We start from the raw sequence: 21,559 nt of genomic DNA on the forward strand, positions 1-21,559 counted from the left end.
ATTCCCCTGCCTGTGCAGGGACCTACACCTGACCAAGTCAACCTTCGGAGTCAATGAAGAGAAGGGGATGTCTGGGCCATCTTTATCTGGCTCAACCAATTTGGGGGTTGGTTGGGAAGGTTTTGGCTCCTCTACAGTCTCCTGCCTGCAGCCACCACCCTGATTCAAAGTTCAGCGATCCCTCAACAAGGTTTTCTTTCTTGTTGCGTTTGCTGTAGCTGTTTTCCAAAGAGCTGAATCCCAAACCCACAAGCAACCGCAAGCAGGGAGGTTTTTTCCTCCTTATTTTCTTCGAGGCGGGTGAGAGAAATACTTTTCAACAGATATTCCTGAGCATTTATTTCCTCCTGTCTCTGTCCCTTCTTGCCTTCACCTTGATTTACCTCTTAACCTCCTTCCTTGATGAGATTGGCTGAGGTTGCAGGAAAGTGAAGTTGTCAGATGAGCCCGTTTCCAGCCCATGGGATTTTCCTCCTTAAGGGAGCCAGCGCCAGGAATGGAGCTGCCATGGGACAGAACAAGGGCTTGGGACTGGAAGATGCCTACATCAAGCTGTGGGTTTGCATCTCGTCATGTCCCACGTACAGGACAGTCATCAGTCTGCACGCTCAGCACCCCTGGTACAATGGTCTGCCTGGTGTCACCCTAGAAAGCAGCCACAGAGTGGGAACTGAGTGGCCGAGTATCAGCTCTGTTGGACTAGATCGAGTGGTGACAGTGACAACCAGGTTGAACATAAAACCACAATTACTGTCCTTGTGAGCACAGCAAACCACGCTCTGGGAGTTGTGTTCAGACTGGACAGTAGGAAAATCTTCACTGGGAGGGTGGTGCAACCCTGGGTAGGCCACCAGAGAGGTGGAGGATGTCCATCCTTGGAGGTTGTTCAAGACTTGGTCACATAAAGCCACAGCCATCCTGATCCAGCGTTAGCAACAGTCCTGCTTGGAGCAGGAGACTGGCCTAGAGACCTCCACAGGTCCTGTCCCACCGGAGAGGGCAGGAGCATCTCTAGGTCCAAGCATGTTAAGGCTGTGCTGGATCTTCTTCCTTGTGGTGTCCTGCAGACCCCCCAAAGCAATACTGATGGCGGTAACCCAGCTAGACTTGCCACTTGGCCTCCATCCCATCTGTGCGGGAAACGCAAGGCAGCGAGCCACCGCACGGAGATAAATCCCAGTGCAGAAACTCAGCGCCCCGCAGAAGACGTCAAAATGAGAAACTCTTATTTTAAAGATGAGAAAAGCAAGGCATGGGCAACCAAAAGGAGCAACCCAAGCTCCGGGCATGCTCCCTGCATCTACCCAGTGACACGGCATCAGGCCAGGGTGTGAGCGGAGGTGTGGGGCCGCGTCTCGCCCCTCGGCTGCACCGTCCCAACTTGCTTTTCTCCAGAGACGCCTGGGCATGTTCCTGGGGAGGGTTTGCTCCAGGGACTGCTCCTCAGATGGATGGGGCTACACCCGGCACCATCCTGCAACGCTGGGCTTGCAACACGTCCCCTGGGACAACAGGCTCACTGCTCCGGCAGCCCCTTGCATGGGCTGGGGGGGTCACAGGAAGCCCTGAGGACATCTGGGGTGAAAGGCTTGGTGGCACGGAGACAGCCGAGTGGCTCTGGGGTGCCACTCAGCTGTGGTGAGGTTTGGCCTTGCTTTGTGCACTGACTCAGGTGCAGGCAGAGCCCCGCCACACCGTAGCACTCGGTCTTTGGTGTAACATCGCTGCGCGCTGCAGCATCCCGCATCCGTGTCCCACAACGTACCTGCGGCTGCAGCTCACTGACCCACTGGCTGGGATGGTCCGAGGAGATCTCTGCCCACCATCTCCCACCAGAGCCCCACGGTGCTGGACCACATCCCAGCCCCGCGGGTGCCGCCGAGCATCTCCAGGCTCTCCTGCCCGCGGCTGCGCATCCCCTGTAGCACGGTCCTGAGCCAGGACCAGCACACATCCAGTCTGCTCTTAGCACTGCTCAGCACTCAAAACACACCAGGCCAAGGGGACAGGGGCTAAGGTCAAAGCCCTTAACCCAGGCACTTTGCACGGAGCTGCCCCGTGGGAGCAGACGTCGGACTGATCCGTGGTGCTGGGTCCCAGGGTGGCCTGGCTGGGCTTGGGGGGGCTTCGTGTGTTTTTGGGGTCCCACCTGGACCTGCTGTCAGAGGAAATGGCACTTTCCCTTTTGTTCACGACTGCCATGACCAGATAGAACCCAAGAATATTTTGAGGTGGAGAGATTAAATTTGGGAGGTTCCCATCCTCCTTTTATCCTCTTCTGCCCCGTGTGCACGTGCGAACATCCCTGGCAGAGGTTTAGTTAGAAACAAGCACCGGGGAACACTTCTCCTCCCCACTGCTCCGAGTTAACACGCAGGACTCCCTGCCCCAGGACGTGATGGAAACCAAAAGGGATAAATGGTTTAAAAAAGGGTTTTAGAGGAATTCATGGAATACAATCCCTCCAGGATCCTTTTACACAGCTGCTGCTTTCCAGGAGTCCCCCAGCCCGTGAACATGCCCTAAATCCTTCACTCCTACGCACCGAAGCACATCATCCACCTGAGCCCTTCCACCAAACCTCCCCATCGCCCCTTCCAGGGGGGCAGGACCCCCACGTCCCCCCCACGTGCTCAGCATCGCCCGGCCCCATGGAGATGCCCCAGCGCTGCGCCTCTGTTTAAGATTACATGCTGAGCTATCCCAGTTAGCCCGTTTTTAATCAGCGCGTCATGTTGATTTTATATCATTTGGATTTCCTAATCAACGTGCCGTGTGGTACCAACTCAAACATTTTACAGAAACCAAAGTCTACGCACGTTCAGTGCCAGGGCTGGGAGGTATTTGGGGAATCTAATATCCTAACGCAGTTAGGGCCAGAGAAAAAAAACCCACCAACATGCTAATATAATCATCAAATTGCAAAGGATGACAAATACCATGAAAGAAAATACGCAATGAGAGCGGGCAAAAAGATTTCCCGTAGAAAGCTGATGCCACCCCCCCGCCTCGATGAACTGCCTGTTACCTCTGCTCTGCCCTCCAAAGCCTTAATTCCTACTCAGGATTACCTTCCCCATCTGCAAATCTAGATGTAATCAATGAGAGCAAGGCGGCTACTTCTTCAGCTCCAGGCTTGGGTTTAATCATGCTTGTTTATGGTAGAAACCAATTAAAATAGCCACCAAATTAGGCAAAACTTGGCTTTAGCTCAGCATGGCAATGCAACCCGGGGTGCGGGAGCCAGCACTCGTTAAGGGGTCGTTTCCCCATGGGACAATCCATAAATCCAGGTGTTTCAGCAGCAAATCTCTGCTGGTTGTACAAAAGGGATGTTGAATTTTGTGTTTTGTGGGATTTAGGACTTTTTTCCGGCGAGGTGAAGACAAAGGCAATGCCTTCGCAGCGATGCACACAGCCACAGGCACTTATTTAAACAGTTATATGCTGTATTGTTTAATAGAAGTTACAATAGGATAAATGTACAGTCGAAATCAACATGCTAATTTCTAACGCAATTTAACCTGTAAACCATGCAGTCCATTTTTTAATCAGTCCATCTCCTTTTTTTTTCTTTTAATCAGTAGCTCTGCTAGTGAGTTTTAAGGAAAAAAAAAAGTTCCCTTTAAAGTTAAACCTAATTTACTAAATTTTCCCCTTATTGTGCAACGACTTGTGCAAAAAAAGCTGTTTTCACCACATTAGTTTACAAAATCACGTCCTTCCCCCCCAAAAAAATGAGAAAAGGCAACAGAAGCAGCCAGTGGACAGGGAGGGATGGGGATGAGGGCGCGGGTGTGTTTTCATGTCAAAATAAAATCAGAGGGATGAGCCAAGGCAGAAACAACTCGGTGCAGACTGGATTCCAGAAGCACGACCCCGAGTTGCCCGCGGAGGTTTTGGGGTGCTGCCCCCCGAGCCGGAGGGGCTGCAGGTGGGATGGATGCTCGCTGCGGCCAAAGCTCCCCCCGCCCGGCCCCGAGCACCCAGCGCGGCCCCGGGGGCAAGAGGGGGGCTCGAGACCAGAGCAGCACCAGCACCACCAGCACCACCAGCATCATCTCTGGAGGTGAAGCAAATCAACCATTCCCCAGGTCACAGCCCGAGCCCCATCTCCATCCGCTCTTTTTGGGGTGAATCCCACGGTGTATTCGGGTCGCTTCCCTCAAACGCACGATTCTCCCAGTTGACAGCAGAGACGGGCCCATCTTGAAGTCATTTGCGATGAGATTTATTTGTGAGCTGTGTTCCCTCCGAGCTCCCCGGCAGCGTGATAAACACAGGAGTCGCGCTGGCGGGGGGACACACGCGGGGTCTCTGGGCACCACGGAGCCAGAGGAAATGGGGCGCAGACACCCCCGTGTCCCCGCAGCATCCGGGGATGAGACATGCATCCAGCCGGGGCGTGGGATGCTCCAAACCACTTGATGCTCCAAACAAGCACCAAACCCAACCCCGAATTAAGGGAAAAGCCAAACGGAGGTGTGGCGGAGAGGTAGGAAACAACCAAGGACAAAAACGCCCCTTCAGAGGGTTTGAAGACTGGTTTGAAGGGATGCTGGAGGGACACCTACCGCAAACCTCCCTCACCTGCTGCTTCCCACCGTCGCTACCTTGCGGGGGTAAAAGATTTTACCCTAAAAACAGCTTCAGCGCAGGAGGTGCCGACAGCAGGCGATGCCACCGGAGCGGCCCCGGCTCCAGCTCAGCCTCCGCTTTCCCCGCTGCCTCCCAGCATCTTGCAAACAGTTTGGGGCCGGCATGCAAACGCCCACGCCTTCTGCCCAAACATCCATTTTCGTAGCAGCACAAAAGCAGCCAATTTTTAAGAAAACAAAACCAAAACAGCCCCTCGAACAAAGCATCGGCCAGCTTCTCCCCCCTCCCCGCCCCACCAGAGCCTGGAGTTGCGGTTGGATGTAGAACAAAGTGCAAAATTGCTAAGAGCATCTGACTTGAACTCCAGCCCTAGGAATAAAAAAACACCCAGAACAATCTCCTCCTCCCTCTCACACACATGCACACGCGCTGATGTCTAACGGAGGCCGTCCCCCTAATGTATAGGTATGGTTTGGGCTGCAAGTTAGCTCATTAGAGCCCTTATATAAAATTATTCCCATTCCCCGGGCTGCCTTGCAGAGCCCCTGAAGATTATAAAGAAGATAAGACGCGCGGCTGCTTCTCAGGAAGCCAAACTTGTCTTTTTTGTTAATATTTCCCCTCCACCCCCCCACTGGTGCTGAAATACGTTTGTCAGGTAGGGGAAGAGGGGGGATAACCCAGTCTTTTCCACAGCCGCTGCTTAAAAAAACAACCTAAGGAAGGTTCAATGTATGTACACGGAGGTGTTAATAGCAGCATTATTTGTTTTGGGGGTTGCAGATCTTCGACTACAGCAGCGGGTTCTGTCCCTGTTTTCCACCCCCCTCCTTATAAATTTATAGCAACCACCTTTCCCTCATAAGCAATACCATCCGTATCGGAGGATACCAACCATTAGTAAGAGATTTAGAGGGGATTTTAAATGTCTTCCAGGGCTTTTTAAGCAATCTGTTTAAAAGATTAATTTTATTTTGAAGGGATGGAACTGCATCTCTTGGAACAAAAAGTTAATTAGGACCAGAGCACCAAAATGCCATTTTTCATCCCGTTCTGTGACTTGCGGTTAGGCGCTTGACCTCCCGAAATCAGAAACTCGCTGAATCTCTCCCTTGGCCGAGTTTGACTTTCCCAGCAGCAAGTCCTGAGCGCCAGAAGCCGGTTTGCAGGATCCCAATCCCGGCCTCTCCGAGCAGAACTTGAAGGAGCGAGGAAATCCATCCCGGGCAGGCACGGCAATACCGTGTCGCTCCTCTTTTAACCAAAGCTTGGTGGGAGAGCCCAGATGTGGGATGGGGAAGGCTGGGAGCCGGCTGGAGCATCTGAAACAAGATCTTGCCCCAAGACCCAGGTGCTTTGGGGTTTTTATGCGAGCACCCCTTGCCCAATGCGATGTAGGGGTCACCCCTTTGGGGGAAAAAAATGGAGTTTCAAGGCGGTGGCAGGAGCTGGATGCTTTTTTCCGCTCGCACCGACAGCAGCGCAAAGCCCCTTCCCTGTGTCCCGGGGACCGGAGGCGATGCTGCCCGCCGGTGCCTGCTCCTCCTCCCTTCATCCCGCACCTAGCACGAAGGAGAGAAAAATCATCCTGGCTGCAAAGCACCGCCTCGCCCGGCAGCAAAGCCAGCGGCTGACAAAAGTGATTAAAAATTGTGTTTGACAGTCTATCCTCCCACTAATAAAAACTGGAAATGCCAGAGTGCCTTATTTGTCATGCTCGCTGATGCTCGGTGACGCCGTTGCCAGCGTCTGTAGCAGCTCGATTCTGAAGGATTCTAAAGTGCTTGTTATTATTTAATGGCCCTTAACTGAAGTGCCCCGTGGACTGAAGCTTCCCCTGTCGCTGCCGCCATCGGACAGCTGGGCTTTTTGTTTCGATCTCCATCCTCTGGGTAGGAGCTCAGGCCTGATGCTTGGACCAGCCGATCCCACCTGCTTTTGCATCCCCTTCCCGTTCTTGTCCCCGCGTCTCTCCCATGGTGGCACCGCTGAGGGATGGGGAGGAGGAATAAGTGTCCCGTGGTCCTGCAGCTCACGGGACACGTCGTGTCCGGAGGGCTGAGGGCTCTCCCATCGTTGCCAGGACCATAAGGACCCGTCTGCTTCCTTTCCCCAGCAATTTGGTGAGGAAGAGTTTCCCATCGGAGTCGGGCAAGCTGGGCAATTTTTCCTTCTCGGTTGTGCAGGATTTGGGATGCCAAGATCGAGCTGGGGACCCCCTGAGGCTCAGAGGGGCCGTGGCGAAGCCCCCAGGCTGGTTCACGCTCAGGACCAGCGTTTTGGAGAGCAGGAAAGAGGTCACCAGCGGGAATGGACTGAGTTCGTTTTCACTTGTCCCTCTGAAAGCCTTTGCTGGGTCATACGCAGATGTATCTACAAAGATGATGCCTTTCAGGCCACACTAACACCAACTTCCATTCAGCTGCTTTTTTCCTCCATCCTTCTGACATGTACTTCAAAGAGGCATTAAGAAGAAAGTAACCTCTGATCCTCCCCGCCAAATGCAAGGAACCGTAAAGCCAAGCTTGGCTTTTCCCTCCTATGAATGCAAATAACCCACTGGAGCCTGCTGGGACAGGACGGCAGCCCCGGGAGGTCACTGCTGACAACGTGCCTATTTACTTTCAGGGTTAATTAACACGTACCCTTATCAAAAAGAAAACAAACAAAAAAAAGTATTGCTGAGGAACCAGGAGGGAAGATAAAGCACCATCCCCTTCGTGCATCCAGAGTTTGAGTGTCAGAAGAGCTCCCCAGGCAAGAAACACACAGCAAAAAGCGCGCGTGGTCAGAGAGCGAAGGGACTGAATGCACCAAGGAAGTGCTGCTGCTCTTCTGCCAAATGCCATCCCGTGGTGTTCGAACAACTCCTGCCCCTGCGTAGCTTCAGGAGTCTGCGCCGAGGGAGGGGAAGGAGAAACCTCGCTCCGCAGGTCAGCAAAACACCCCTCCGCTTCCCGAAGCGGTTGGAGCTGAGCACCCACCGCCTTCAAACCAGTAGGAAATGGGCACGGCTCGTGCCCCTGCTGAAGCAGCACTGCCAGGGCCGTAACATACACCAGGAAGATTTTAATTCCCTTTAACATCAGGGTTGGGGAGGTGGGGGACCCGGCTGGATAAGCTTTCACCTGCAGTAATTGGAGTCAAAAGGGTAACGAGAAGATAAGGGCGAAAGTCCCCTCTCTCCGTAACCTGAACCCTGGGATTAAAGTCCTGTTGGTTGCGTTGCCGTCCTCCGCAAAGGCTGCCTTGATTTGAGCACAGGATGTCTGGGCACCTTCAGAGCGGAGGGGAATTTTGTCCGTAGGCACTTCTGAGCTGGGGGGGAGCTGAGCGATGCTGCTCCACGGGGCATCTCCCACTGCCTCCGCTTCGGGGACCTCAGGGAGGTTCCTTCTCATCGTCCTGGCCAGCGGCGAGTTTGCAGGGCTGCTCCTCGCATGGAGCAAGGCAGCGCTTGTGGGAAGCAGAGGGACTTCACCCCATTGCACCGTGTCAGGAGGAGAGGGAAGATGGGACATCAGCATAGAAAAGAGGTGCAAAGAGAGGGAAAAACCCTGAACGGAGTGCCCTGGACACCGGGAGAGCCCAATCTGCCTTTGCACCGTCCCTGCTGAGCACCCCTCCTCTCCTGCTCCCCGACCGTGCTGGATGCGAGCAGCAGCATCCCAGCGCCAGACCGGCACCGCAGGACACCCTGCCAGATTACCTTCTGGCTCTCCCTTTCCAAATCTAACTAACGAGGCAGCTCCCGAAGCCCTTCTACATTCAGTGCAGATCCAAAAGACACCGGCAGGTCCTAGAGGTGGAGCTCAGGGGGTGGCCATGCTGAGCACAGACGCGTGGGAAAGGGTTGCAGCTCCAGCGATCTGCAGCCTAAGGTGGAAATCAGCCCTTAGAGGAAAAAGAGGAGAAAAGTTGGGAAATCAGTTTGCCTCTTTTCCTACCTAACTCCAATACGCAAGCTGGCAAGACACGCTAACGGGCGACCTTCTTTCTAAACGCGTGCTCCTTTTACTGGAGCCCATGGGAAGAACCTGAAACCACGACTCCTCCCTATATGTTTTGTTTTCATTTGTTCTGCAACTGAATAAGTTAACAAAAGGAAGTCAGACCGATTCTTTCCATTTGGCTTATAAAAAAAAAAAAAAAAAAAAAATAGTCTGGGTGTGAACTTCTCTCTCAGGCTTCAGGATTTACCGTCACGTTATAAACCCCTGAAAATAGGAGTTTATAATGGAGACTCCTGACACCGCCTTCACGAGCACTGCCGCCTATCTTCCCCGGGATTGTTTAACAAGGAACATTTTGTCATCAGGGTAGGTTTCATGAATACTATACAGGTGAATAAAAAAATACATATATTCTCTTTGAACAAGAATCCCAAGTCCAGGCGTGTGGAAGGCTGCGGTGCAGGGACCGGCGCGGGCAGGAGGTCCCCGAGTCCCTCACAAGTGATGGCTGTTGATCAGGCTGCGGAGCTGCTTGGCCACGGTGTCTATCAGCTTCTGCTTGTCCCTTTCGTTTTTCCGAAACTGGGCAAAAACGTTGTTTTTTCTGCTCGTGTCCCTCATCCTGCGCAGAGCAGAAACAGGTTATGGCACAGGTATCGCTGCGCAACGTTGCACCCAAGCCCCACGAAGGAATCGCATGTAAAGTGCCCGTATTCAGGCTCTGATAGAGGGAGGAGGTGACTGCATCTAAAGGCTCTACCTCAATTTTTATCATGTATTTGTGTAAAGACACATACCAAGCCATGTGCAGGCTCTACACAGTTTGCATTTTTGCTTTAAGCCCCGCGCATCCCAATCAATGTCACTGGAGGGTCTGTCTCTAATGCCAAAATGCAGGAAACCCTAAAGCCCCTCGTTCTCCCCTTCCAAACAGCTTTTGCTACGTCCCCATGTCATCTCATGAAGTGGTAAATGACAACGCTGTAATATTAGGAGGAAATTAAAAAACTAGCATCAAATCCACAGCATTAAGGCTTCTTATTTGAAATGGTGCATTGCATGCGGCCAAGAGATGCAGCTTTTGTGACAGCCACAAAGCTTCAGAGTTGTGAACTTAAAATACTATACAGTATTGTATAATATAATTTATACTAAAGGAAGGAATCCAGCACTGGTTTCCCCAACTTACAAATCTTGAGATTTGTATTTTTTTTTAATTACATTTAATACATGAAGTAGTGTGCTGGTCTCCACAGGGTCTCCAAAAAACCAGAGACAAGAAGAACAGGGTGGTGGGACGGGACCTGAAGGCAAAGCTGGTGCAGCTCCATCTCTCTCCGCCATGCAAAGCCGGGGTTCATGCACGCTTACATTCGCGGATGAGTATTTTGGGGGAGGGGGGAGGAGGCCTCGTTGCACACTCCAAGCGTTAGCTTTATGCAGGCAGGGCATGTGCTGGGAAGGGAAACCACCCAACAAGGGTCAACCCTTCAACAAGCTCCTGAAGGTATCAGCCTCAACATCCAACCCGCTGGTTCTCAGCCGGCACCGCTCTTTCATAATACCACAATTTGTAAATTATTTTCTCCGTGAATCAGATCTGGCAGAGACAGATGGCTTTGGACGAGTCACATAAGCCTGTGTTTTCGGCTTCGGGGACCTAAATGAAGCATTAAAGGGACTGGGACACAGCGCGGATTGTCCCTGGGAAGTTGGCACTTCATCAAACCGGGGTTTTTGAGTTAACCGAGCACAAATCAAACCTCTTGAAGCTTATTTAACCGATTAAAAAAAAAAAAAAATCTAAGGTTTTTCATGCTTCAATCTTCCTAAAAAGAGCCAAAGGGAATCTGAAATGTTCCCAAAAACATCCAGCTTGGAACTGGAAACAAGGATAACAACTTTATCCCAAAGGCTAATTTGCTAAAGTTATAAGTGCCCAAAGACACAGGATTACAATCGAGCTGCTTTCCCAACAGTAACAAGATAGCTTGGAGCACTTTTATGCAGCAAAGTAAGTATTACTTTTTCTCTTTCTCTATTTTTTTTAACCAAAGCAGGTTGCCAGCTGCTCCGCCTCAAGAACCGGGGAGCGATCGCACCGATGGGAAGCGGGGTTTTCGAGTCGCTCACAGTTAGAGGTGTCACAGTGTCATGAATTTTGGCAATAACCATCCTCCCGCGGGACGCCCGTTCCTCCGGCAGTGCTGTACGGCTCCAGCGGGTCTCCAAGCCCTTTACCAGGAGGGCTGAGAGCCCTGTTTCTATTTCACAGGCTATGAGGTGCTGAGAGTAGACCTGTACCTTCAGAAACCTCCACCCAGCGCTGTACCCATCACTCTCCATCACTGGCTGCTGCTGCTACCCCCGGCAACGCACGGGGAATTTACAGCAGAGCATCCTCTGCCCTAAGAGCCCTCTCATCCTGGGCATCCTCGGAGCCATCTCCGATCCCGTGGGACCTGTTCAGGTCCATGAAATGCTTTTTGAAGTAACGCATGTCGTATGCAAGAAAACCTTTGCACGTGTTTGAATGATTAGAAAGGAGTTGTATGGATAAAGCTACTGGATTGGGATGAAAAAGCAGTCAGAGCACCGATCCCAAAACAAACCCACGCAGGTGGATCTGTTAAAGTGGGGGTGAGTGTCGGGAGCTGCTGGTATCTTCAGACATCATGTGAAGGTAGAGGCACTAAGCTATTAAGTATTATTAACGAATGAAGTTGCCTACAGGACACAAAATCCTGCAGAATTTGGGTGTGCTGTGCCAGGGATGAGGCAGTGTCGGGAGCGGCTGCATCCTTGGGAGAGGCTGAGCTTGCAGATCTGCTCGAGGAGACCACGCCGGCTCCCGTCCTGCCGCCCTGCAGACGGACACTGAGCCAACGTAACGCGGTCGGTGTCAAAGGTGTTCAGAAATGCCGGCCTGTTTCTTTTCCAGCATTCGGCTATAGGCAGCACGCAGTCCCTGATCAAGCGGTGCATCCAGACACCAGGAATATCAGCTTTGAAAGAGGCCAGGCCATGCTTTCGAGCAGCTCAGCAGCTCTTTGGAGGATCGATACTTTTATTTCTTTAAGCATGTGCCTGCAGAGCCCTGGGACATCCGAGCCCGGTTTTGTAACGTGGTCCCTGTGCGTTAGCGCAAGAATTAAAAGTAAGAGGAAGGGAAAGAGAGAGCTCAGCGCTGTCCCCATCCCGGTCAACGAACACCACCTTCAATAGAGCCAAGCTTTGTTTAAATTAATCTATAAGGAAAAAAATCAACAGAGTAAAAGCTCCTCTTTTACCTCTAATTAGTGCATTTGAGACGATAAAGTTACCGGAGGGAACCGTTTCAAAGACAGCTTGCATTTAGATCGTTTAGTGCTCCATTTAAATCAAACAATAAAGTCACTGCGAGGTGAGGGTAAAAGCCCAAGCAAGCAGCATACTTACACTCGTGATATCCTATGAGAGATGTGTGATGAGGAAAAGAGATAATGATGAAAACAAGTTACAAAACGAACCAGCGGATCAGAATTTCACGTCGCCTTGTTGGCAAAGCTCGGCTGCCTTCGGAGAGGGCTGGGGAAGTGGGCTCGGAGCGCGGAGGGGAGCGGACGTGCCTGAAGCTATGGCCAGGTCAGTGCAGATCTCAGGGGAGCTGGAGCTGGTGGATGATGCACGGAGACTCCCCAAAGGGCTTGAAGCCCGAGCGGGGAGAGGACAGGGCCCGCCGAAGCATGCAGGCGATGCCACACAGGCGATGCCACGCCACGAGGATGCGGGAGATGCAAGTGCCAAGCCGGTGACTCCACCGGGGCTGCCTCCGGAAAGCAAATCGGATACGTGAAGGTTGCCCTTCAAACGAGATCTTTTTTGGGGAGAAGGCTGGCAAGCCGAGCCGGCGTTCGTGGCTTTTAAATACCACTACTGAGCATGGACGCTGTGCGCTCAAGTACTACCTGGGGAAAATGGCCAGGAGCACAGAGCTGCCCTCCTGCTGTCCCACTGCCTTCCCAGCAACTGCCACAGATCCCAGTTCACTGCCTGCTCCCAGTTCCCCCGCTCCTCCAGCTGCTTCATGTCCAAGCTCTCAGATTTTTACTATTTTATTGATAGCTCTGAATATACCTCACGCTTTTCCATCATGGATAACAGGTTGCAAATACGTTGCGAATAACACAACATATTACACAGCACATATAAATTTGTATATAAAAACAATGCTATAATGTATAAAAGTGCTTTACACACAGCAACTACCTAAGTTTAGTCCCTGTCTACCGTATTGATAATGTTTGGATGTCATGAGTTGCTGAGAAATTAGCTATTCCCCTCTGCGGGAGAGGAGGCAGTGTGGTTACGTGGACCACAGGTAATACAGATGCAACTCCAAAGCTCAGAAGCACACCAAGGTCGGTCTTCCAAAAGCGTAGCCCCAACTCTAAACTAGTCATCTTCTCTTCTGCCAGCAATGGAGAAAGAGGGGAACTCCAAAAAACAACTCAGACTCCTCCTAAGGGTCTGATTTCATGGTAAACCTAACCAAATCCGACTGCAAACTCACTTATCTTGCCTGCTTCTCCATGCAGAACTTAGCAATGGAGTGCCCATGGTACGAGCTGCTAGGAAAATTATTAATTACTGTTTTTGGCAGGTTACTTCTCTGCCAGCTCAGCTGGAAGAGCAGCTATGAGGTCTGACAGTAGCAAAGGGGCAGGAGTAGGGCTGATCCTCCCAATAAGAGCCTGGAAGTCTACCAGAGAAATTGTCATCTGGGCCACCTCCTACCAAGGGCAGGACAGGTGACTTCTCTCCCACGTGCTAGAGGGGTTACAAGCGAAGCAAATCCCACTCTTTGGGTCTGCAGCAAACTCATGGGCTTTCCCTCCTTGCTGCTGGCTTGTAGGACTGGCACAAGCCTCCCCCAAAGCCCCGCAGAGGCCACGCGCTGCTCGCCCGGCGCATCCCGGCGCATCTCCAGGGCTGAAGTTGTGCCAAGCGTATGAACTACAGGCTTCAAAGAGGCTCAGATTCAGCCTTATCAAAGAGCATGTCCTTGCTAAGGGCAAGCCCTGGAGCACACAGCCACCTAAAGACACTGTCTGTCCCATAGCTGGGCTTTTAGCACTTGATCCTCTCCGTGGATCCAACAGAAGGGAGATAGAACAGAACAGAAGAGAACAGAAGAGAACAGAAGAGAACAGAACTTTTTCGGTTGGAAGGGTCCTACAGCGATCATCTGGTCCAACTGCCTGACCAATTCCGGGCTGACCAAAAGTTAAAGCGTGTTGTTAAGGGCATTGTCCAAACGCCTCTTAAAACACTGCCAGGCTTGGGGCAGCTACACATGCCTGCAGGCTAGCAAATTTTAAATGATTTTGGGGGCTTGAGATACACCTTTACAGTGGAATTCTGTTGTAAGGCAAGGCAAACTCCGCTTAAGAGTGAAGCAAAGACAGACCCTCAGCCAAGCCAATGCATTTTGATCCAAAACCTGGGATTCAGGTTAGTGGGGTAAAATAAATAGGATTTTTCTATTTGAGCTCCCACTGTTCACCCGGGGGTGAAAGCTTTGCTCGCTGGATCACAAGGAGCCTCCTGCTCCCCAGGCCGCTCCGTCCAGGCACCGCGCGCAATGGAATGAGCTGCTAAAACTCGCGCTTGCCCAACGCGAGATGGGGGTGAAAACTATCCCGGGTGTCCGGACCCACACTCACTTTTCCAGCAGGATGAGGGCTGTCGTCGGGTTCACACGAAGATACTTGCACGTGGGCTGCCCGTAGTCCGCTAAATACGTTGACCAGTCCCACTGGATGAACAGATCTAAGAGCTGAAGCAGCCACCGGAAAGAAAAAACAAACAGATATAAGATTTTAAAAAGCTGGCGGTGGTTTATCTGAAAGCTGGCAAAGATCCTGGGCAGGTGGCGTTAACCACGAAAAATGGTTTGCAGTCTTTATTAGTTTATTTAATATTACTCTGCTAATATTTAATTATTAACTTATTTGTATTTAATTATTAATTTATTAATATTTAACGTGAATTTATGTATGACTATATTAATTTAGCCATGGTGCACTCCTGCTACATTATCTCTATCCCCTGAACTAGCGGTGGTGGTGATATGGGGACTAAGACACCCCAAGAAGGTGGGTGGCAAAGAACCCCAGCACCCTCCAGCTATGGCAGGAGGGCACTTTTGGGGGTCGAAGTCACCACAAACTTCTTCTGTCCCCAGATAACCCCCAGCATCATTTGAAGCATGCCACAAGGACTTCTCATCACGCTTGCTCCATCTCAACACCTTCCAAGCACTTTGTAAGTGTCTCTACTGACGAGAGCTCCCCGGGGAGGTGTGGGACCCATCCAGGGTTTATCTTGGGTGAACGCAGCTACCAGAGGAGACTGGGAGTCCCAGGTGGTTTCCAGACCTTTGTAAGAGAAACCACCAGCCCCCAGCTGCGGGGGAAGGAAAAAGTGGATTAGTTCAGCTGTCTGTGACAGTCCCTGCTGCAGACCCCCCAAAATTCGCACCTGAAGCCCTTCACCTCCACAAAGGACCCCCTCAGCGCCCCATCGCTCCCAGCTGATTTGGATGAGGAAGGAGCAAACTACAGCCCAGGTTTCCTAAATGCCCTCTTCCACCCCAACTTTCACATCCTTATTTTCCTTAAAACCCGAACAGGAGCTCCCACATCTTTCCCACACGAGGACCTCCTCACCCCTAAGAGGACTTGCCTCTCCACCCACCCAGGAGAGCACAGCTGAGGCTGTATGAGATCCAGCCTTCACCTCCATCATCTAAAACAGGTTAATTAAGAGCAGCTGCATTTTCCCCCCGACCTTCTGCCTTGGAGAGCTGCTGTGACCTCGCTATTGCAGGACAGGCTGCCAAGTGCATGGACATCTTCATCGCCCGTGTCTGCGCGTCCCGGCACCCACCGCTGAAGCCCAGAGAAGAAGGACCATCCCGCGGCCAAGCGAGGACCATAGAGGGCTCATTGTCCCCGCGTCTCCATGGTTTTCCTGGAGACGCCAGCACTGTTTAACAACACATCCCGCCCCGCCAAGAAGGGGATTTGGCTCCTCTGAGACCTCAAGGTACAAAACAAAAATGTGCAACAAGATTCTTTTTGACTATGTAGGTCAGGGCAAAGAAAACAAGCTCTCGGGAACAATCCCCCGGGCTGGTGGGGGGGATGGATTAGCCGGGACCTAAGAGGGCTTTTCCAGCCCGCGGTCTCGCGCGGCTTTGTACGACGGGTCCATTGTGTTAACTACAAACCCGAGTTGAACGTCATCGGCAGGAGTTTTTTCCAAAGGGCACCTTCAAGAGACAACCTTAAATATGATTTCACAGGCTCTTTTCATACAGCACAGCGGGGCCAAAACTCTTCTATCGGGTTTGCCGGCTGCTGGGGGAAGCTGCAGGGTTGTACAGCTAAATCAGACCCCTCCCCAACGCACCAAAGTCCTCTTGCTGGTGGCCCTGGGGGGGCTGAACGTGCCTCTGGCAAACCATGAACAAAGCAGCACGAGCTATGGCCACAGAAAGTGCATGGCCGGGCCGTCGAGTGGCCCTGATGTTCATGGGGAGTGGAAATAAAGCCCCAGGAGGAAGGGACAAAAGAAGAACCAAAATAAAAAGGTGATGATTAGAAGTGGGAAGATTAGGCGAAGACAAAATAAAACGCATCAGGAGGTGTTATAAACAGGAGGCTTGGGGAGACAGCAGAGGCTCGGGGAACCATGCAGGAGCTCAGAGGATGGGTAAGGAAAGGACTTGGAGAAACCTCCCACAGATGTCTCTGAAAGAGTGTGGCCAATCCCACATGGGGAGATTTTTAAGCAAAACTCGGATGAACTAGGGCAGCTCAACCCTTGCTCTCCAGCTCGGGAGCCCAAGCCAACGCTTGCCATTCCCACCAGAGCCAGGTGATGAGCGGCTGGGATGGCACACTGTCCTTGGCCTGATGGCCATCCCCGTCCCACAGCTTTGCTTCAGCTCTACTCCAACTCAGTTCAACTCAGCCGGGTGGAAGCAATGCAGCTCCCCCGCATGAGGCTGCCAGTCTGCTGAGCTCTACCAGCGTTGAAGGTGCACCACCACACCTTCCATTGTGCTGGCATCAGCATGAAGGTAAGTTATTTTATGGACCTGTTTTAACATGGACCTGTTGGAGCAGGTCCAGAGGAGGCCACGAAAATGGCCCGAGGGCTGGAACACCTCTGCTGTGAGGACAGGCTGAGAGAGTTGGGTTGTTCAGCCTGGAGAAGAGAAGGCTTCGGGGAGACCTTATTGCGGCCTTTCAGTGCTTAAAGGGGCTTATAAGAAAGATGGAGAGAGACTTTTTACTTGTCCCGTACAGGACAAGGGGCAATAGTTTTAAACTGAAAGCGGGTAGATTTAGATTGGACATAAGGAAGAAAGGTTTTACTATGAGGATGGTGAGACACTGGGCCAGGTTACCCAGAGAAGTTGTGGTTGTCATATCCCTGGAAGTGTTCAAGGCCAGGTTGGACGAGGTTTTGAGCAACCTGATCTAGTGGAAGATGTCGCTGCCCACGGCAGGGGGTTGGACTAGATGATCTTCAAAGGTCCCTTCCAACCCAAACCATTCTGTGATTCTATGATTTTACTCTGATCCATCCCACCGTTCAGGTAGCTTCAGCTGCACGCATCGCTACAAGAGTGCAACAGGCACATTTGAGAGAAACCCCAACGACCTGGGGGTGCTGGTCGGCAGCGACTGAACATGAGCCGGCAGTGTGCCCAGGTGGCCAAGAAGGCCAGCGGCACCCTGGCCTGTATCAGAACTGGTGTGGCCAGCAGGAGCAGGGAGGTGATCGTGCCCCTGTACTGGGCACTGGTGGGGCCGCACCTCGAATCCTGTGTTCAGTTCTGGGCCCCTCATGACAAGAAGGACATGGAGGTGCTGGAGCGTGTCCAGAGGAGGGCAACGAAGCTGGTGAAGGGCCTGGAGCACAAGTCTGATGGGGAGCGGCTGAGGGAACTGGGGGTGTTCAGCCTGGAGAAGAGGAGGCTGAGGGGAGACCTCATCGCGCTCTACAACTCCCTGAAAGGAGGTTGTAGTGAGGTGGGGGTTGGTCTCTTCTCCCAAGTAACAGCGATAGGACGAGAGGAAATGGCCTCAAGTTGTGCCAGGGGAGGTTTAGGTTGGACATTAGGAGAAATTTCTTTACTGAAAGAGTGGTCAGGCCTTGGAACAGGCTGCCCAGGGAAGTGGTGGAGTCACCATCCCTGGAGGTATTTAAAAGACAGGTAGATGAGGCGCTTAGGGACATGGTGCAGTGGGCATGGTGTGTTGGGTTGACAGTTGGACACGATGATCTTAGAGGTCTTTTCCAACCTTAATGATTCTATGACTCTAAATAAGCCCCATCCTAAATGCGCTCCCACCCTGGGCTGGACCTTCCCCAAGCACTGGGAGAGCCAGACTCCCCCCGGCCGGCCCACGACAGTGACGGATGGCCTGTGTATTTTACAACTGTTTGCCCACATCAATCTTGCCGGCGAGGCAGGTCCGAGGATAGCCGGGGCCGGCACCTTTGGCCCCCGGCTGCCGCGCGGCGCAGGGCATCGCCGGCGCTCGCAGGGCTCTGCCGCGGGTCGTGCTCCGAAGGAGAGAAGGTCTTGCAGGAGGAAGCCTGACGGCTCAGGGCAAGCTGTCTCGAAACGATTTATCTGTCACATAAACGTGGTTTTATTGGTTTTACTGTTTAAACTTTTCACCTCTGCTGCTAAATCTGAACGAACGAAGGAAAAAAAAAAAAAAAAAAGAAAAAGGAAAGGAAAAACCCGCCTGTGCGGCGGCGCTGGGCTGCGGCAGGCCTGCCGGGGGAGATTCCAAATAAAATATGCAAATACCATTAATTCTTGAAACTGGAGTCTCCTTTTCAAGGCTATAAATCAAACTCGACAGGACATACACTGAGGGGAAAGGCAAAGACGAGGGGAGAAAAAAAAAGGAGCTTTTAGCGTGGTGATATGGAAGCGGAATAAGCTCGGAGAGCTGCAGACGTGCTGCGCGCGCAGAGCAGGGCTGCGAACCTGCAGCTTCCCGGGGCACGAGAAGCATCTTTGCCGCAAGAGCGGGGAGAGGTTCACCTCTATATTTATAAAAATGAAGACATGGGGAATGGTTTGAATATGCTGCCGAAGGAAAGGTAGGCAAAAAAAAAAGAAAATTGTTTTTATACACATATATGAACTTTTACTCAAATGGCGATTCAAGAGAGGGCAACGCTGGAAAGAAAGAGTTAAACTGGGAACCAGTTCCCAGCCCTGCCCCAGGCTCCCCTTGGCAGGGGCTGAGAAGCACTTTCTCCCCACTTCCCTCCGTTCCACCTCGAAAAACACTACCTTTTCACTCCCCTTGTAATATCACCATCTCAAACTCTTCAAAAACGTCATTTTTTTCGAAGCAGAGGCATGTTTTTACAGCCTTCACATCAGGTACAGGGAAAGGATGGTTGCAACTTAATTGCACACTGGTGGCGAAGGAAATGGGGACATCGCAATGACTTTGCAAGCTTCTCCCTCCAGATGCAAAGCAAAGCGGGACAGTATGTTCTGTCTGACACAAGACGACAGCGCTGAATCTGGATAAAATTCTTTCAGCCAAGCCAGAAATAATGTAATGTGAATCCAAACTGACTCAAAACACAGTTTGCAAGCTCTGCCAGCTCCCCTGGAATAAGAGCAAAGAAAGCACCAGCATTTGCACGCTTGCACCAGCGTCACAGCGGGCTCTGCCCAAACCTGGGAGGTGATGCACGGTGGCTAGAGATAAAGAAGATGGCAGGAAAGGGAGACCCGTGTTTTCCAAGATGAAAATAAACCCACGCGAAAAACCCTTGTCCTATCTTGAAGAAGTCAGGATGATGTTGCAGGGATAACTCTGGATACAGGATCCTCCCGGCCCCAAGGACCTCTCCTCCCCTCCTCAAGCCTGAGAGATGAAGGTCAAGTGTTACCGCAGGGCAGATCAAAATTCCTGAATTCCCCGACTTCATGCAACACCTAGCTCTTCTTTTTTTCTCTTTTCCCTCTTCTGAACTGATGCAGTGCCACTCTGAGCATCCACAAACAGGGATTTGCACCCAAACGCTTCGACCTGCAGGAAACTTGAGACACACCAAATGCTCTGGGCTCATGGACAAGTCCACTGGAAGAGGAGGGCGATCATCCCGTTAGCAGAGAGAAGAGCTTCCCGGGACAGAACCGCCACCACACCGGACATGATGTTACATCCACTGGAGCAAGAAGCAAAACTCATCCGAATTAAAAGCGAAGAGTAACTGTTCACAACCGGAGCTGCAGTCCAGCCAGAAATGGAAACCACATCTTTCTGCTCCCCAGCAAGCAAACTTTTTGCTTTTTCAGTCCCTTCCAAAGGGATTTGGTTGCATAAAAGACATGCACCTCGGTCCTGTTAAAGTCAAAAGAGCCGTCATCACCTCTGCGCTCGCGTCCATGTCTTCCCTCGTGCCCCGGCCCTTCTGCTTTTTAATATCCTGACTTTGCAGAGCCAAAATCACACATGAACTATCAGTATTTATAAAAGAGCCTTCACCAGATGCAATCTGGCACAAGAGCCTCATGGCTACACAGTAACTGGATGGTGAAAGGAGAAACAACCCCATCCTGAAGACTAACTCTCACTTTATTTCAAGGTCTAGGTCTTTTCCTGGAGAATTGAAGGCTCAGGGGGACCCTCATCACAGTATTCCAGTACTTAAAGGGTAGCTATAAGGATGATGAAGACTCTCCCTTTACAAGGAGCCACATGGAGAAGACAAGGGGTAATGTCGCCAAGTTGCACCAGGAGAGGTTTCATCTCAATAAGAGAAAGAAATTTCTTACAGTGAGAACAATCGTTCACTGGAACAACTTCCCCGGGGATGTGGTGGAGTCCCCATTGCTGGAGGTTTTCAAGATGTGATGGGACAGGGTGCTAGATAATCTCATCTAGGCTTCCTTTCCCACAAAAGGTTGGACCAGATGATCTTTCAAGGTCCCTTCTAACCTGGGCTGTTCTATGGTTCCGTGATTCTACCCCAAAAACAAACAGCCCTTCCCCTCTTATCCACCACGATATTTACTCCCAGTGACAAGACAGAGCATCAAGATGACTTGAAAAGGACTTTCCTCTGCCAACACCATCACAGTATCAGCAGATCCACCAGCGACAAGACGGTGGGAGGGCTGGTGAGAAACATCCCAGAAAGAACTAAACCTTCCCTTTGATAAAAGCGCAAATTAGGGAATTCTTCTGTCCCTGCAGCTGTTAGTTACCCTTTTAGTTCTTTTTCCTCCAAGCACACGTGCAGCAGGAGACAAACTCTTCTCTACTCAGAGCTATTGACTTTCCATGGTGCTCAGGGACCACACGTTGGAGCTGGCCAGAGCTGGGCTGCGAGGTGCTGCTGCCTGATGTGCCTTCTGCAAAGCACCAACTGCTACTAAAAAACCCCAAAACAAACACCATCAGCACAGGCGCACACACTCCGAAGGATGAAAAGGGAAAGACGACTCAAGACCATTAGCTGGCAAATCTTGCAACCTGTTTCAACAAATTTAAACGCAATTATCCCAGATTTCTCACATCCAACCAAGCTAAGGGAATTAGAGTTAACTTGCTGTGACTTAAAGCAGGAGACAGGCAGGCGTCTGGAAGAGCCTGGCTTAGGTCTCGGTGGTGCCAACAGCGGGTGCGTGAGATCTTCCTTGCAGTGGGTTTTTGGGGGAGGTTCAGATCAACATGGAAAGGACAGCTATGCCACATGGTTACCGTCAGGTGACGAGGAGCTTTATGTCCCCTGGATGCCAGGGCGCAGAGCAGTGTTAATTAAGTCGGGTTCGGGGGTCCCCTAGCTGGAGGCAGCACTCCTGCCCTGAAACCTGCTGATGGTCATGTCCATGAGCAACTGCTCTTGCTTTCTGGGAGCAGAAGGAGAGAATATTTTCAGAACCAAGCTGAACCCAGCTCTAAAAA

At 51.5% G+C, this 21,559-nt stretch overlaps 1 protein-coding gene across 3 annotated transcripts in view; it reads right to left on the reverse strand.

Moving 5' to 3' along the window:
- Window positions 1-3,428: 3,428 nt before the first annotated feature.
- EXOC6B (exocyst complex component 6B) overlaps window positions 3,429-21,559 on the reverse strand; it is a 307,149-nt gene continuing 289,018 nt past the window's right edge. For all 3 annotated transcript variants that reach the window (XM_075148335.1, XM_075148336.1, XM_075148333.1), the window contains 2 exons: window positions 14,258-14,370; window positions 3,429-9,174 (listed from right to left, as the gene is read on the reverse strand). In XM_075148335.1, the coding sequence (XP_075004436.1) occupies window positions 9,048-9,174; window positions 14,258-14,370 (240 nt within the window). In that variant the 3' untranslated portion in view covers window positions 3,429-9,047. The remainder of the gene's footprint in view (window positions 9,175-14,257; window positions 14,371-21,559) is intronic.

The sequence above is a fragment of the Calonectris borealis genome, chromosome 4 (assembly GCF_964195595.1).
Source record: "Calonectris borealis chromosome 4, bCalBor7.hap1.2, whole genome shotgun sequence".
Classification (NCBI taxonomy): Eukaryota; Metazoa; Chordata; class Aves; order Procellariiformes; family Procellariidae; genus Calonectris; species Calonectris borealis.